Source organism: Symsagittifera roscoffensis, chromosome 3 (genome assembly GCF_963678635.1).
Source record: "Symsagittifera roscoffensis chromosome 3, txSymRosc1.1, whole genome shotgun sequence".
Lineage (NCBI taxonomy): Eukaryota > Metazoa > Xenacoelomorpha > Acoela > Convolutidae > Symsagittifera > Symsagittifera roscoffensis.
The window spans coordinates 67017136-67030928 of record NC_087064.1 but is presented as its reverse complement, the minus strand read 5'-3'; the positions used below and the strand labels follow the sequence as shown (position 1 = coordinate 67030928).

The window sequence follows — 13793 nt, the reverse complement described above, 5'->3', positions numbered from 1 at the left end:
AAGTCGGAATTTATTACCTCTAAATAATTTATTGATGATAATTTAGCATGACATAAATCGCGTTTAACTAGAAATAGGATCGATTATTTCCGCACAAATTTTGAAGCGGCTGGAATTTTTTACTTGTTGTTCCGGCTTTCGAAAAAGTACAGAATATTTAGGGTTTGGATTAGTTGTGTTTCACCAGAAAAGTTTCGTTTTTTTTTTACCTAGTAGCTTTCGACGGAAACTGAGCGATAATATTGCTCTGAGCTTGAAAAAAATATAAAGTTTTTAATTAAGTTTTTTTTGTTAAATTAAAAGCTAAAATAACTTCAGCTTAAAGTTAAGTTATTTAAGCTTGGAATTGCCATTTGGGGCATTTTGGAATGATTAATGCGTGCTATTTTTCCACAGTACTTTTTTGGGACAAAACGGCCAAAGTCTGAAGTTTAAATGCGTTTTCTTCAAATTGGGTTGGTTTCAGGCTCAAAAAAACGTAAATCATAAATTGCTTAGTATTTAAGCCCAAATTATGATGGTGCCATTCATCTGATTGCACAATTGAGTTAGGGAGCGTATTATTAAATGATTACCATATATCATAAGCGTCTATGCAATCTTGTTTCCAACCCAACTCGCAAATGAAATTGCTCATTTGGTGGTACTTTTGCTGCATGATATTGGCAGTAAAATAGCATGTTTTCTTGGTGGCTACTTTTTACACATGAACAAGTGATCATGAAGCACAGATAAGAAGATGCGAGACTTGTAATCATCAGATCGGGGTTTGATTCCGTCATATAGCATTCATATTTAATTAGCTTATGATTCTTCTGCTTTATTGGTAGCTAGTGCTTAAGTTTTGACAAGCGACCATGGCGCACATGCGGTGGCCTGAAGTATTAAATATCCAAGTCGAGGGTTCGATTCGGGCCCATCAAAATTGCAATCTTTGTTATATATTTTTCTTTTTCCGTCTGCGATTAGCAAGCGTTATCAAATCGGTATATAGACTTTTTTCGAGTTCAAAACTTGCTTAACTGAACCATTTGGTATCTTGGAATATAATGAGCTCCATTTTTATAGCGTCTCCAGCACATTTTGTCCGGTTTTTACTAATACGCCAAGGACGGCAAAAGTCTTGGGTTTGAATCTGACCGGGACCTGTTTTTTTTTTCAAATGGCAAAAATTTAGTTTGAAAAAACTTTCGGCCTATTATTTATCTTCTTAAATTTTGTCGGCTTAGTTGTCACCTCTTAGAATTTTTTTAACGTACGGACTATTCTATTCATTGTAGTTTTTCAGCTTATAGTTTATCAGCTAATAATTTATCGGCCCAGTAACCTAATTTTGAGCCGTATCAAGGTAAACATAGTTTTTATGTTCACCTTCGGGTCGCACTAAATTCCAAAAATCTTAGGTTAAACTTGATAATTCAAAGTTTTCCAGGGAAACATTTTTGTTCTTAGTTTAACGGGAATTTATAGATTTTGTCGGCTCACTTGCCGCTGATCAACTGTTTTTGAGCTTTCATTAAAAAACGTGTTTTCCGCAGGATGTTATTCCTTACTTATTTAGTTTTAGATGTTCGAAAGTTTTTCATATTTTTTTAAGACACAGTTTCTCTTTTCCTTTCCTGTTTGCTGACTTGCAATGCTATTTTTAAGAGTCGATGGTTTTCGTTCAGACTCCTATATAGGGCGCGATGATTCGACCTTTGATTTTTTTTAAATTTAGTTCAGAGCGTAGTTTAAAGTGTGTAAATTCAGTTGAGTTCACTCTCTGAAAAGTTTGGAGTCAAAATTTTACCCTGCGTTCCTTTTTTGCTTAATTTTTAACCTGAGATTTTACGCACAAAATACAAAATTAACTTAAATATCTAGATTTTTCAAAAATATTGTAAAAACTGCCAATAAAAATTTTATGCAGGTTCACACACATTATACCATTTTTGAGTTATTCCGACTAATAAAGACAAACTTTTCTGGAGAAATTTGACGCTTCATTTTTGCTAATCGCTTGATTAAATAAGTCAAGCCAAAAAAATGATCTTCGTAGTGAAGTTTTGAATTTTAATTTCTAAAAACAAATTCCAGCCATAAAATAAAAACTGCAGCGGAAGTGGAGGCAACTGTTATCTTCATCTTTTGTTTGTCTAAATTCAGTGCAATTCTAGGAAAACATAATTTAAATGTCAGGTTTTAATCATTTTCGCTGGTTAGTTTAAAATATTTTTGTAAAAGTAATAAAACTATTGTTTTTTTGAAAATATCGATTTTTTTCGGAGTCTTTTCGGTAATACACCCCCCAAAAATGGATAAATTTTGCAATTCAAATTTCGAGCTGAAATTGAAAGCGAGCGAAACAAATAAATAAAAACCACTCGCGTGCAATTAACAACTGCTCGATTAGCAAATAAAACTATATGGCAAAAAAATTATCTCTAGGTTTCCGAGACAAGCAGCTACTAATTGCATGCGAGTGGTATTTAATTGATTGCTTCACTCGCTTTCACACTTTCATTTTCAACTCGAAATTTGAATTGCCAAATATGTCCCTTTAGGGGGGGGGGGGTAGTATTCTCAATTTTTAGCCTTCTCAACTTCAACTTGGAAAATTTTTATTTACTCATTAAAAGATCTATTTTACTCCCTATGGCATTTTTAGCTACTTCTTTAAGTTAAAAGTTGCTCGGGCGTCTGATTTTGGTAATTATATATGGCAAATTACTGAACCATTTAGACACTCTTATCGCTACAGGAACCTTGATTTTTAACGAAAATTTACCAGAAACATCGAGGGTTAAAAAAGAGTAAGATTAGTGAAGAATATCTACAGCTATCATAAATTGTTCAACATTTTTTTCATAAACATACAGCAATACAAACACAAGCTCCACTCTCTATGACAAAACGGAATTCTGTATTAGAATCCGGGATTGTAGTTTTTAATCAGGCCCCAAAAGATTCTGCTAGCAGCAGATTTAGCAGAATTTGGCTTATAGAGCAGAATATTTTATAGAGCAGCAGATAGAGTAGGTTTTCAGTCATACGGCATACTTTATCAATATTTCTTAAATTTTTTTACAAGCATAAAATGAATGCAGTACTTGTAGTTCTCAGAAATATCAAATACGCTTCTATGCTTTACTTGATTTAATTTTTAACAAAAACTGCTGTTTTTCTCAGAAATACAAAATTAAAATTTGAAATTTTTGAATTGAATTTTGCATCTAGCTAAGCGATAAAACAACTTATTTTTAGTAATTTTTCTAATTAACGCGGGAATAACGAAAGTGTTCATAGAACAGAAAAAAGCGGATTTTTTTATAGCGCAGCAGATTTTGCTCTATGTAAACAGCACGATTCTTTGGGGCCTATGATTTCAATGTCATTTTAAAGCTCTTTGAGTCGTGATTCGAACGAAATTTAACAATACCAAATAAGTTTTTCTCATTTTAAAAATTGGTTTTTAATCTAATTCTGAGAGAGTGAAGCGAGCGAGCGGTCATAAAATGGGAAATTGAGTGGTTTTTTGAACTTCCAAAAGTAGTTTTACTTCACAAAAATCACTTTATGAAAATTCATACAGCGCTCTCTTGGCAATAAACTGGCTATTCTTGTTGTTCCGACCTTATGGAAATTGTGCAGGAACTTTGTATTTGGTTGTTTTGGTTTTTTTCTTTTTGTTTTCCACGCAAACTCACGTATCACAAAAAGTCATTAGAGTGGGTCAAATGATATATCATATTAAAGCCTTTTCACTTGTGATTCAAACATTAAAAAGTATAGAACAAATTTTCTCAGTGTTGAGGAACCTAGTTTGAAATTTTTGAGTTTTGTTCAAATTTCAAACTATAAAGGTGAGCGTGCACAGGCTTACAATAGCTTATTTATGCTTAAATTAGGCCGTGAAAATTTATGTTTTTTTTAGGAAAAAAAGAGAAAGTTTGGAGTTTTTTAGCGTAAATTTAAGAATGAAAACTTAAAAAATCAAAAAAAAGTCGGCAAAAAATGAAATTTTTTGGTAATTTTTTTTGAACTTTTCAGCGATTTTTTTGTTCGTTTTTTTTTCAGTCGTTTTTCAGCAAAAACTGTTTTTCAATTGACCTATTTTACTCTGAGTGTTGAATATGCCTAATTTCTATTTTTTTCGTTCAGGTCTTTTTATCACAGCACACAGAAAAAAGGACAGTAATTTGAAAAAACTTAATTTGTAATGTTTAAAACTCTGGTCGGATTACTCTGTGCTACTTGCACAAAAACTGGCTATACTTGTTTTAGTTTCGTGTTTTTTTTATCTTAGCTGTAGTCAAGTTTTTCGATTTTTATAGAAGATTTGAACTAAACCTAAAAGTGCAATTTACAATAAATTATTTTTGCATTCCTGCTTTCTGCTAGTCAGTGCTTATAACTTGCACGGAGTGCAGTGAAGGGCACTTATTTAGGCCTTCATTTTTTGCTGAAAAACCTTTAAAACGTTAACTGGACAATTTTTTTCAGGCTTGTTGTTGAGTTAAAAAATTTGAAAAACTGAAATTTGCAACCTAAAATTGGTGTTTTTTTTTCGGTTAAATTGGCCGAAATGGCAATCTTTAAACCCCCATAATTTTACGGACGAAAAATGATCTTAGGTGAAATATCTTTTCAAGTTTGAGCTCAGGACAACTATACTTTTCAGATCAAATAAAAAAAAATTGTCAAACATGCCTAGTTAAAAAAAAACGAAGTTTGTCTGAAGAAAAAAAAAATCACCCGAGCACAAATATTCAGTAATTTTTTTTGAAAATCGAAACAAAAAGCCTTCCTTAAATCTCAAACTCTTGAATCATTCCTGCTTAAGAACTCATAGCTGACATTTTAGCGATTCAAAGCTTACTGCTTGACTTCAATTTTCTTTTTAAAATTCTGGTGTCATTAATTTTATGGCTCTTGTATGCCTTTTCTGACAAGTGTTATTCAACGCTGACTTATTTTACTATCACTTCGTCACGTTTGAAAAAATTTCAGATTGTTTGTAGGCCAAGGAACAGAATAAGATACATCACACACAACACCATATTGTGTTGACATCTCTATCTTGGCCGACTAAAATCTGATAAAATATTTTTTGCAATTAAATTCTACTGTTATGTAAAAATTCTCAAACTAGTTTTGTTAATTGCTGTAAGCCTCGTCGAATTCACCAAAAATAAGAACCAAATTAGCGAACTGTTTCTCAAAACAGCTGCCAAAGGAATGCTTTTCTTGCAACGCTGGCGGTTATTTTTAATTTTAACCAAGATTTGAAACAGAAATATTGTGTCTTTCCGTCTTTGGCGTTCCCAGATTTTAATAAATCCAACCCGGAAGGTAAAGGCCCTTAATAGAAAGTCCTCAATAACAGACCGTAGAAATAAGTTCAAATTTTATTCAAGCAAAGCTCCCAAAATTTTCAGCTCAAAATAGCTGGGGCTTTCAGTAATAGCAGTATATGAAAACTCCATTTGCCTGTTATCGGTCTACATTTAGGGGTGTTTAATGGGACCAAATACACCTTTCTTTTAACCAAGTGACATGTAATCGGGTTGACCTTGGCTGATTGCAGATTTCATGTTCCATTCCTAACAATCTGAATTTTCGTTCATTATCTCAGGGTATTTGATCAGAAAAGCGCTTTGATCTGTGTGACATAACAATATATGCTTGTTTGATATTTGGTAAGTGATTTGTCATGTACTTTCTTTGTTCCGAGGTTCAATCAAAGTCCAATTGTTTTCGTATGTCCAACTGAACATAATGTTCAACATATGCCATTAATGGTCTATTACAACAGTTCTCCATTATTTTATTTGGTTCGATCTCAATGTCATAAACTGCCTGTGGGTTTTTATTCGAATTATTTTTTATGACTACCCCTTATTTGCATCGTTAACCCACTTTTTCAGCCGACAAAAGGCGTTGTTTTTAATTTACGATCTTTTTACGATCTTTTGTTTCCAGCTTACGATCTCTTGAACATAAATTCTTAAGACCAATAACTATTTAAATGCAAATGTGGGCGAATATGCAAATTTCTTTTGAAAAATTTATGGCATGATCTGTTAATGAACGTTTTAATTTGGCAATTTTCTAGTAGTTTCATTTTATTGATGACTTTTTTTCTACCAATTCATTGGATAATTTTTGTTATGTTAAATTAAAACGAAAACGAGGCTTCTGAAATATATAATTAGCAGTCAAGTTTGGTATTTACCCGCGCTAAACACTATCACACTATTCTTTGCTTGATCTTTCCAAGCAGAAGTCGTCTGACTTTGAAAACCCGCCAGATTACTAAGAAATGAAACAAAAAATATAAAAAGTTTCCATTCGTAGAAAAATTAAATAAACTGTAAAAATTATCCGTTTTTACTGAAAAAATCAAACTCACTTATGGTAAAGGTAAGTTATATCCTTCAAATTCTCGTAACAAAATGTGTAGCCAATTTTGGAGCCTTAAGCACGGAATGATTCAATCGCAACATCGATGGAAATTTCTGAAAAACGGTCAATGATTTTAAAATTTTGCGTTATTTTTATAATGTTTTCCGCGTTTTGGGCTCTAAGATAAGCACGCACTAGCAGTTTCAGAAAATAGAAAACTGATACGAATAAATAATGAAATAAGTTAAAGATTGAGGAGTGACTTCGTCGTCGACATCCGATTGAGCGATAAGTTAATTTTTGGGTGTGAATAGCAGAAACATCCGACTGAATCAACCCAGGCATACCGGAAAACAATTTGTGGCTCTTTTCCAGTTTCTTACCCCCTTGTGAAATTACACCATAAAGTTATTTTAAAATTTTTCATACGAGAATCTGCATGTAAGAAAAGTGTTATTTGTTCACGTCATGTTTCAATGCAGTTTATAACATAAAAAATCATTTTAACCATTCTTTCATATATTAAGTTCCGAAAAAATTAAAAGAGGAACTGCAAATTGTCGCACTCATTTTGAATGGGTAGAGGTAGCTAAACAATCATATTCTTCTCGTCTGTAAGCGAACTAAACTCCTTTTTATCCTCTCAGTTGCTTCTTAAATTTCAAAAACATTGTCATACATGTTGTCATAGTCTTGCATTTTTTTTCTGGTGAACAATTTTCTTTTTAACACTATTTAATGTTTATATTTTACAATTTACTTTTTGATAATAGCATGTAAATTAAGCCATAATATCTGTTAAAACAAAAAAGAATTTATTTATTTTTTAAACGCATATATCTTTTTCTTATTTTTTTCTTGCATTTTAATCTTTTTTAAAGCTAATTCCTTGCGCTTTTTTGTACGAAGAGGGTAAACTTTAGTATACAAAAATGACTTTTGACCGTGATTCGGAATTCTGATTTTCAAAAAAATAACAATTAAGTTGTTTCAATGTCGAGAAAAAAAATCCTTTTTTCGGGTTTTCAGAGAAAATGATTTTTTCAGACTGGAAATTTTAGCTCGTTTTCTTTTTCCCCCACCTGCAAATTCTGTAAAAAAAGAGCCAAAATTTTAGACTATTTTTCCAATTTATTATTTTGTGACTGTTCAAAAACTATCCATCAATAGCCAGTTTTTTTTTAAACTCATAACCAATTCAGTTTCCTCGCACAGCCTAAAAACATCAATAGCCAGTTTTTTTTAAAACTCATAACCAATTCAGTTTCCTCGCACAGCCTAAAAACTAAACAACCAAAATTCAAAAAAAAACAGAAATTTTTTTTTTGGTTTCCTATTTTTATATATTTATTGAAAAATTTGCGTGTTGGTTTGAAAAATCACCAAAGATCTCTGAAATTCAAAGAGCTTCAAGGTCGTATATATTTTTAGGACCCTCGAAAATTGAAAAAAGTTAACTTGAAAACTTTTTATTTTTGCAAAGATAAATTGTCTCTGAATGCCTTTTGCTACTTGCACAGCAACTGCCTATTTTTTTGTTCGAACCATTTTTAAAATGTGGAGGAACTTTATATTCGGGTGTGTTTTAGTTTTTTTTGGTTTTCTCGCAAAATCAGGTACCATAAATAATCATGGCTCTTTTCCAGTCCCCCCTTTTAAATTCAATTTTGGAAAGTCTATTTAACGTTGTCACAATGCAATGCAATTTGGCGTGAACAAATCGACAATTCTGAACAGATTTGTTCTTCATACTCACGCATTTAGCCGTAATAACACGCAAAACAAACATAAAGCTCGGTATTTTGAAATTGGGGAACTGGAAAAGAGCCATAATCATCAAAATGGGTCGCGTGATAAATCATCGAGAAAAACTAGCTTGAAATTTTTTGATTTTTGGCCTAATTTCAAGTTAGTAAGGGTTAAGGTGAGCGTGCACAGGCTTACAAACTAGATATTTATGCTTAATTTAAGCCGTGAAAACTTAGTTTTAAAGTTAAATTACTTGTTGGGCTTTTTAGCGCCAATTTGGCTATCAAAAATTAAAAAATTCAAAAAATGTCTGCTAAAAATTCAAAATGTTTTTAGAATTTTTTAACGACTTTTTTTTGGGTCTTCCTCATTATAGCCCCCCCCAGCCTAGTATCAAAAAAATATATAGCCCCCCTATCCTTTCTCATTATAGACCCCCCAACCTTTCCTATTATAGCCCCCCTCCCCCCAAAAAAAAAAAATTTCTAATTATACTAATAGGCAGATCAAATAATAACCAGTTTTTTGTTCTAATGGGCACTTCAGGCCGACAACTTCTTAGCTTACACCTCCATCTGTATCGTTTGCATTTCGGATCGTCTGAGATGCACAAATGCATAAAATGACCATTAGCACAAGTCTTTTCCTGTGGAACAATATCAAACTCTTGCAATAGTTCAACTATTTCCCATTTATGTTTTGTGATGTCTACTATTTTGACTAAATTTATCGGAGCCATAAGAAATCAACTGACAGATGATATAAAGTCAACTAGGCGAGGTCTAGGTGAGGCAACTTGAATTGATACTCAATCAACATATTCAATCGGGGGGGGGGGGGGTAGTATAATGGGAAAGACCCTTTTTTTCATTTTTAGCCATTTTTTTTTCGCAAAAACGGTTTTCCAATCGGCCTATTGCCGCTTTTCCACTTCCTGCCCCCCCCCACATTTGAGTTTCAGTTTTAAAAATTTTCTTACGTTGTCACAAAGTAATGAAATTTTGCAGGGTGAACAAACTGACTATTATGAATACATTTGTTCTTCTTACCTTGCTTCTTAACATCATGCGTTCAGCCATAATAACACATAAGACAATTAAAATAATAGAAAATTTGAAATGTGAGGGGAGGAGAGAGTGGAAAAGAGCCAGCATATTTTACTATGATTTTTTCCCATATCGGCTCTTTTCCAGTTCCCTCCCCCCTTTCAAATTCAAATTTGAAAAGTCTATTTAACGTTGTCATAATGCAATGAAATTTGGTGTGGTGAACAAATCGACAACTCTGAACAGATTTGTTCTTCATACATTACAGCGTAACATCACGCATTTAGCCGTAATAACACGTAAAACAAACATAAAACTCGGTATTTTGAAAGGGGGGAACTGGAAAAGAGCCCCCATATCTTTTAATAACATCACGCACAAAAAACGACACTAATTTGAAAAAAAACTTTTAAATCATTTTTCAAGACTATGGTCGGAATTATCTGTGCTATTTGTACAGTAACCGGCTATCCTTGTTTAACTATAGATATAGTTATCAGACCATCAAATGTATGGTACAACTGGTGGGACTTGGAACTGGAGATCAGACAGAGCTCAAGGATTAATTTTAAAATGAGCTTTGAATGGTCAAAAGTTGCACTTGATTTGTCTTCATGTATATAATGTACACCAGATGGCACTAAACTGTTCAAATCCTTTTTTAGTTCAATTTATTGCGATACCAATTATGGCTGTATTTTGGTTACATCCTCAAAACATTCGATGTTGATATTTTGAAGCGCATGTTTTTTTTGCGTTTTGATTTTTTTTGGTTCATCGAAAGTCAGTTTGGATAGGAAAACAAACGTTTTTTTTTGTTTATTTTTTGCAAGCAAAATTTTTTGTGGGCGGTCCTCCCATTGAAATAACTTGCTTTTGTTGCTGTTTATTCATGAAAAATTAATAGTTTTACTATTTTGGAACGCAATAATTTCCTCAAATTTTTCAAAATTGAAAGGCTGAAGGCACAGGTAGCCGAGGTAGGTGTATTACGTTAATTCTTCAGCAGATGTTTCGTAGTAAATCTCTTTCCGTTTTTTTTTCACGTTATCACAGTTGAAAAACCGTCTCTGCGTAATATTGAATTGTTGCTTTGAATATAAGCTTTGTCTCTGTTTAAAATAAATATTTCCAGTCCAACTCAAATTTGGCATTCTCTCCCATATATCCATCAGTGCTTTCCTAATAGCGCTTCACTTCCATTTATTTTGTTTTGTCTACCTTATTCTGTTTTCAAGCCTTAACTTGCGATTCTGTTTAGTTTTGAGCTGCCTTTCCCCGCATCGAAGCACAACTGAAATCAGAAAATGACACCGTCAGTTACTGAATGGATTACGTCACAGAGGAAACCCGAAGATACAAATTCGGAACAAGCCAATCAGAACGAAGCCGCCGATGATGTAACATATTACGCAACTAACGGTTCCGCAGTTCGCCAAAACTACACTGCAAAGAAAGATGAAATGGGTTCCGGCGAACAGAGAAAGCCGGAATCGGAAACTGAAACAAAAATTCTTGACCAAAAAACGGACTCAAACCAAGCGATCAAACATGTCAACGGGTTCCACAAAAACGGCGAAGTAAGCAAAAGCTATAAAAATGGAACCGCTAATGGTTTCAAATCAGTACCATATATGGAAACTCCCCCGGAAGGTAAAAAGTGTCTGGGAATAGATGGGTACTGGTATGACATCGGCAGTTTCATTAACAAACATCCGGGAGGTCCCGTCATTGAAGAGTTTGTCGGCTACGACGCAACTGACGCGTATCGAAGCTTCCACAAGAGCAATGTTTTAAAAGAAAGACACTTTCGGCCAATTGGGTATTACAACAAAGACTGGTTTGAGTTTAACAAAGCGATGTCAAAGTTGCACGATGATCTGCTAGAAGAAGGGTTCTACAAGGTGAACTACTACTGGTACGCAATGAAATTCGGCCTCACTTTTCTGTATATATCCTTAGTGTTCGCCCTGGTTGGCTTCTACGGAGACTCGTGGCTGGCGTTAAGTCTGGCCGCCCCCGTGCTGGCATTTTTCTGGCAGCAGAATGGCTTCCTTATGCATGACTTGATGCACACTCAAGTTACCCATAACCGAAATGTGGACGAGATGTTAGGAGTGTGGAGCGGAACTGTTTGTATTGGTTAGTGATTAACTAAAAAGACCTACGGAGATCAAGGAGGACATCCGGTTTTTTGACCAACCCCAAGGGGTTTTATAGGCGTCTATATTACATTGTATATTATTTTTTACATTGAATTGGTTATTTTTCTTAGAAACTGATCAAATTAGTACTGATAGGGCTATCATATGCTATATCTATCGCTTCCTTTCGAAGTCTTTCTGTGACAACTGATTTTTGTTGAAATATACTCAAAGTAAAACAAAAACTTCGTGATAAGAAGAGAAGTTAAAAGTAGCCCAGATAACATCGTCCTACTTCACAGGTTGACCCTGAGCCACTTTTTAACGCGTTTTCAGTTTGTTTTTCTTGCGTAAAAAACTTCGTTTTTGATTGACAGTTTACGACTCTCCCGCAAGCAAAACGTTTTGGCGAATATGATTCTAATTTGATTCAAATTTTATTTAACTTAGAGTAGAGCCAAAGAAATTCAAATCCGTATGGAATATGTAGAGAGAATAGTTAGTTCAACGGTACAAAGTTACGAAATTCTGTAAAGGAGTTTTTTTAGGTTAGTTTTTTGTTTTAAAGAAACGTCCTAAAACTTGAGCACAATAAATTTTGATTTTTTTTGCAGTTTTATTTTTGATTTACTTTTTTAGTTCAATTCACTTTCCATTGCTAAAATGAAGACAAAGTACGCTCTCCAATTAGAAAATACAACAAGACTGCTCGTATCAGGGCAAAGCCCTGAATGTTCCGACTGCCTTTTAAGGTTTATGGAGCAGCAGTAAAAGCATAAAAAATTAAATGAAACAAAATAAAAAGAAATTTTTTTTATTTGAAATTTTTTAAATAAAAATCATCCCCCCACACGCCATATAAAGTACAAAAAGATAGATTTTGTTCCTTGTAACAAATCAATTATGACAAATAAGCTTCGTTCAACCAATTTGGAACGATTTATAAGACGGATTAAATCTCCGCTTACGCGTTAATAGCGCGAATGATATCGCGCGTTAATTGTCCCAAATTGGTCAAAATGGCAATCTTTAAACCCTCATATTTTTACGCAAAATGATCACAGGTGAAATATCTAATCAAATTTAAGCTCAGGACAACAATGGCTTTTGAATGATATAAAAAAAATCCGTCAAAAATGGCTAGTTAAAAAGTCGAAATTTGTCTGAAGAAAAAAAAACCCACCCCGAGCACAAATATTCCGTTACTTTTGTATCGAAAGTCGGAACAATAACCGCGAAGAAGTTTTAGTGACATTTGTTCGAATTCTCAGTTTTTTGTGGATTTCAATTTTCAGATTACCTAGCGGAATAGACCACTGTATTTATTCTGGCCTTTTTTATAACTTTTTTATAACTTATAAAAACAGGAAACAGAATCGGTTTAATTCAAGAGAATCAATAAACGGCGAATTTTAGTAATTTTTATTGCACGGAATTAGCAACAACATTACACGTATCAAGTTAAAAAGTGGGCTTGTTCATGCCCTGATTTGTGTGATTTATGTGTTTTTTCACAATGAGTTCATACTTAGTTCACGCAGTTTAATTAACAGAAACTCAATTGCAAACCAATTTTGAACCGATTAAAATATTAGCATTTTATGTTCTGTCAGGTTCGGCTCAAATAGGATTCTCAAATGAAACGACTTAGGTGAGAATCGAACCCACGCCGAACTCCCCGGAACGCACTATGTATACGCTGAGCTATATAGCTGATATTGCTAAGCAACTATACTGGCTTTATACTATACTTTCATACTTTAATGCTATGTAGCATTAACATCCTCCACCCCCGAAGGAGCGAGAACCGGAACGAGCTTAACGAGCGGCCGAGTGTAGTTTCCGGAAACAGTCCTTAGGTTTGCGGAGCGGGCGGTGTTGTCTTTGCCGTAGTTTAGCGACGTTATGCGTGCTAGTGGGTAGTGGCCCCTAGGGCTAGTGGATTCAACTAACCACACCATATCTCCCGTTTTCAAAGAGTATTCGGGAGGAGCATGCCACTTAACTCTTTTATTGAGTGTAGGGACGTACTCACTTAACCATCGCTGCCAAATTGCGTTTGCGTACGACTGCGCACGGGCATAGCGCTTAGAGTGAGAATAGTTTTCACTCGACCTTAGCGACGGAAACGTTAGACTGTGCTGACTTAAGAGGAAATGATTCGGCGTCAAAGCCTCAAGACTATCGGGGTCGTCAGAAACGGGAGTGAGTGGACGGGCGTTTAGTGAACCTCCAACTAGGCACATGGTTGTGTTCAAAATCTCGTCAGTCAACTTTCTTGACCCTAAGATTGCATAAAACACACGCTTACAACTGCGCACCATTCGCTCCCATGCTCCACCTTGATGTGGTGCACTTGGCGGATTATACTTCCACTTAATGCCTTTGTGTACGAGCGACAGTGGAGCTTCTGCGTTCCAATTTTTGATGCACAGAAGAAGCTCTTTTTCGGCTCCTACAAAGTTTG

At 34.3% G+C, this 13793-nt stretch overlaps 1 protein-coding gene across 5 annotated transcripts in view; it reads left to right on the top strand.

Annotated features, from left to right (window-relative positions):
* LOC134842964 (uncharacterized) overlaps positions 1-13793 on the top strand; it is a 47976-nt gene that overhangs the window by 21712 nt on the left and 12471 nt on the right. For 3 of the 5 annotated variants that reach the window (XM_063859508.1, XM_063859507.1, XM_063859506.1), the window contains exon 2: positions 10444-11324. In XM_063859508.1, coding sequence (XP_063715578.1) covers positions 10490-11324 — 835 coding nt within the window. In that variant the 5' untranslated portion in view covers positions 10444-10489. Of the gene's footprint in view, positions 1-5462; positions 5682-9945; positions 10163-10443; positions 11325-13793 lie in introns of those variants that run through there. The other 2 variants (XM_063859510.1, XM_063859511.1) reach the window with 2 other exon arrangements.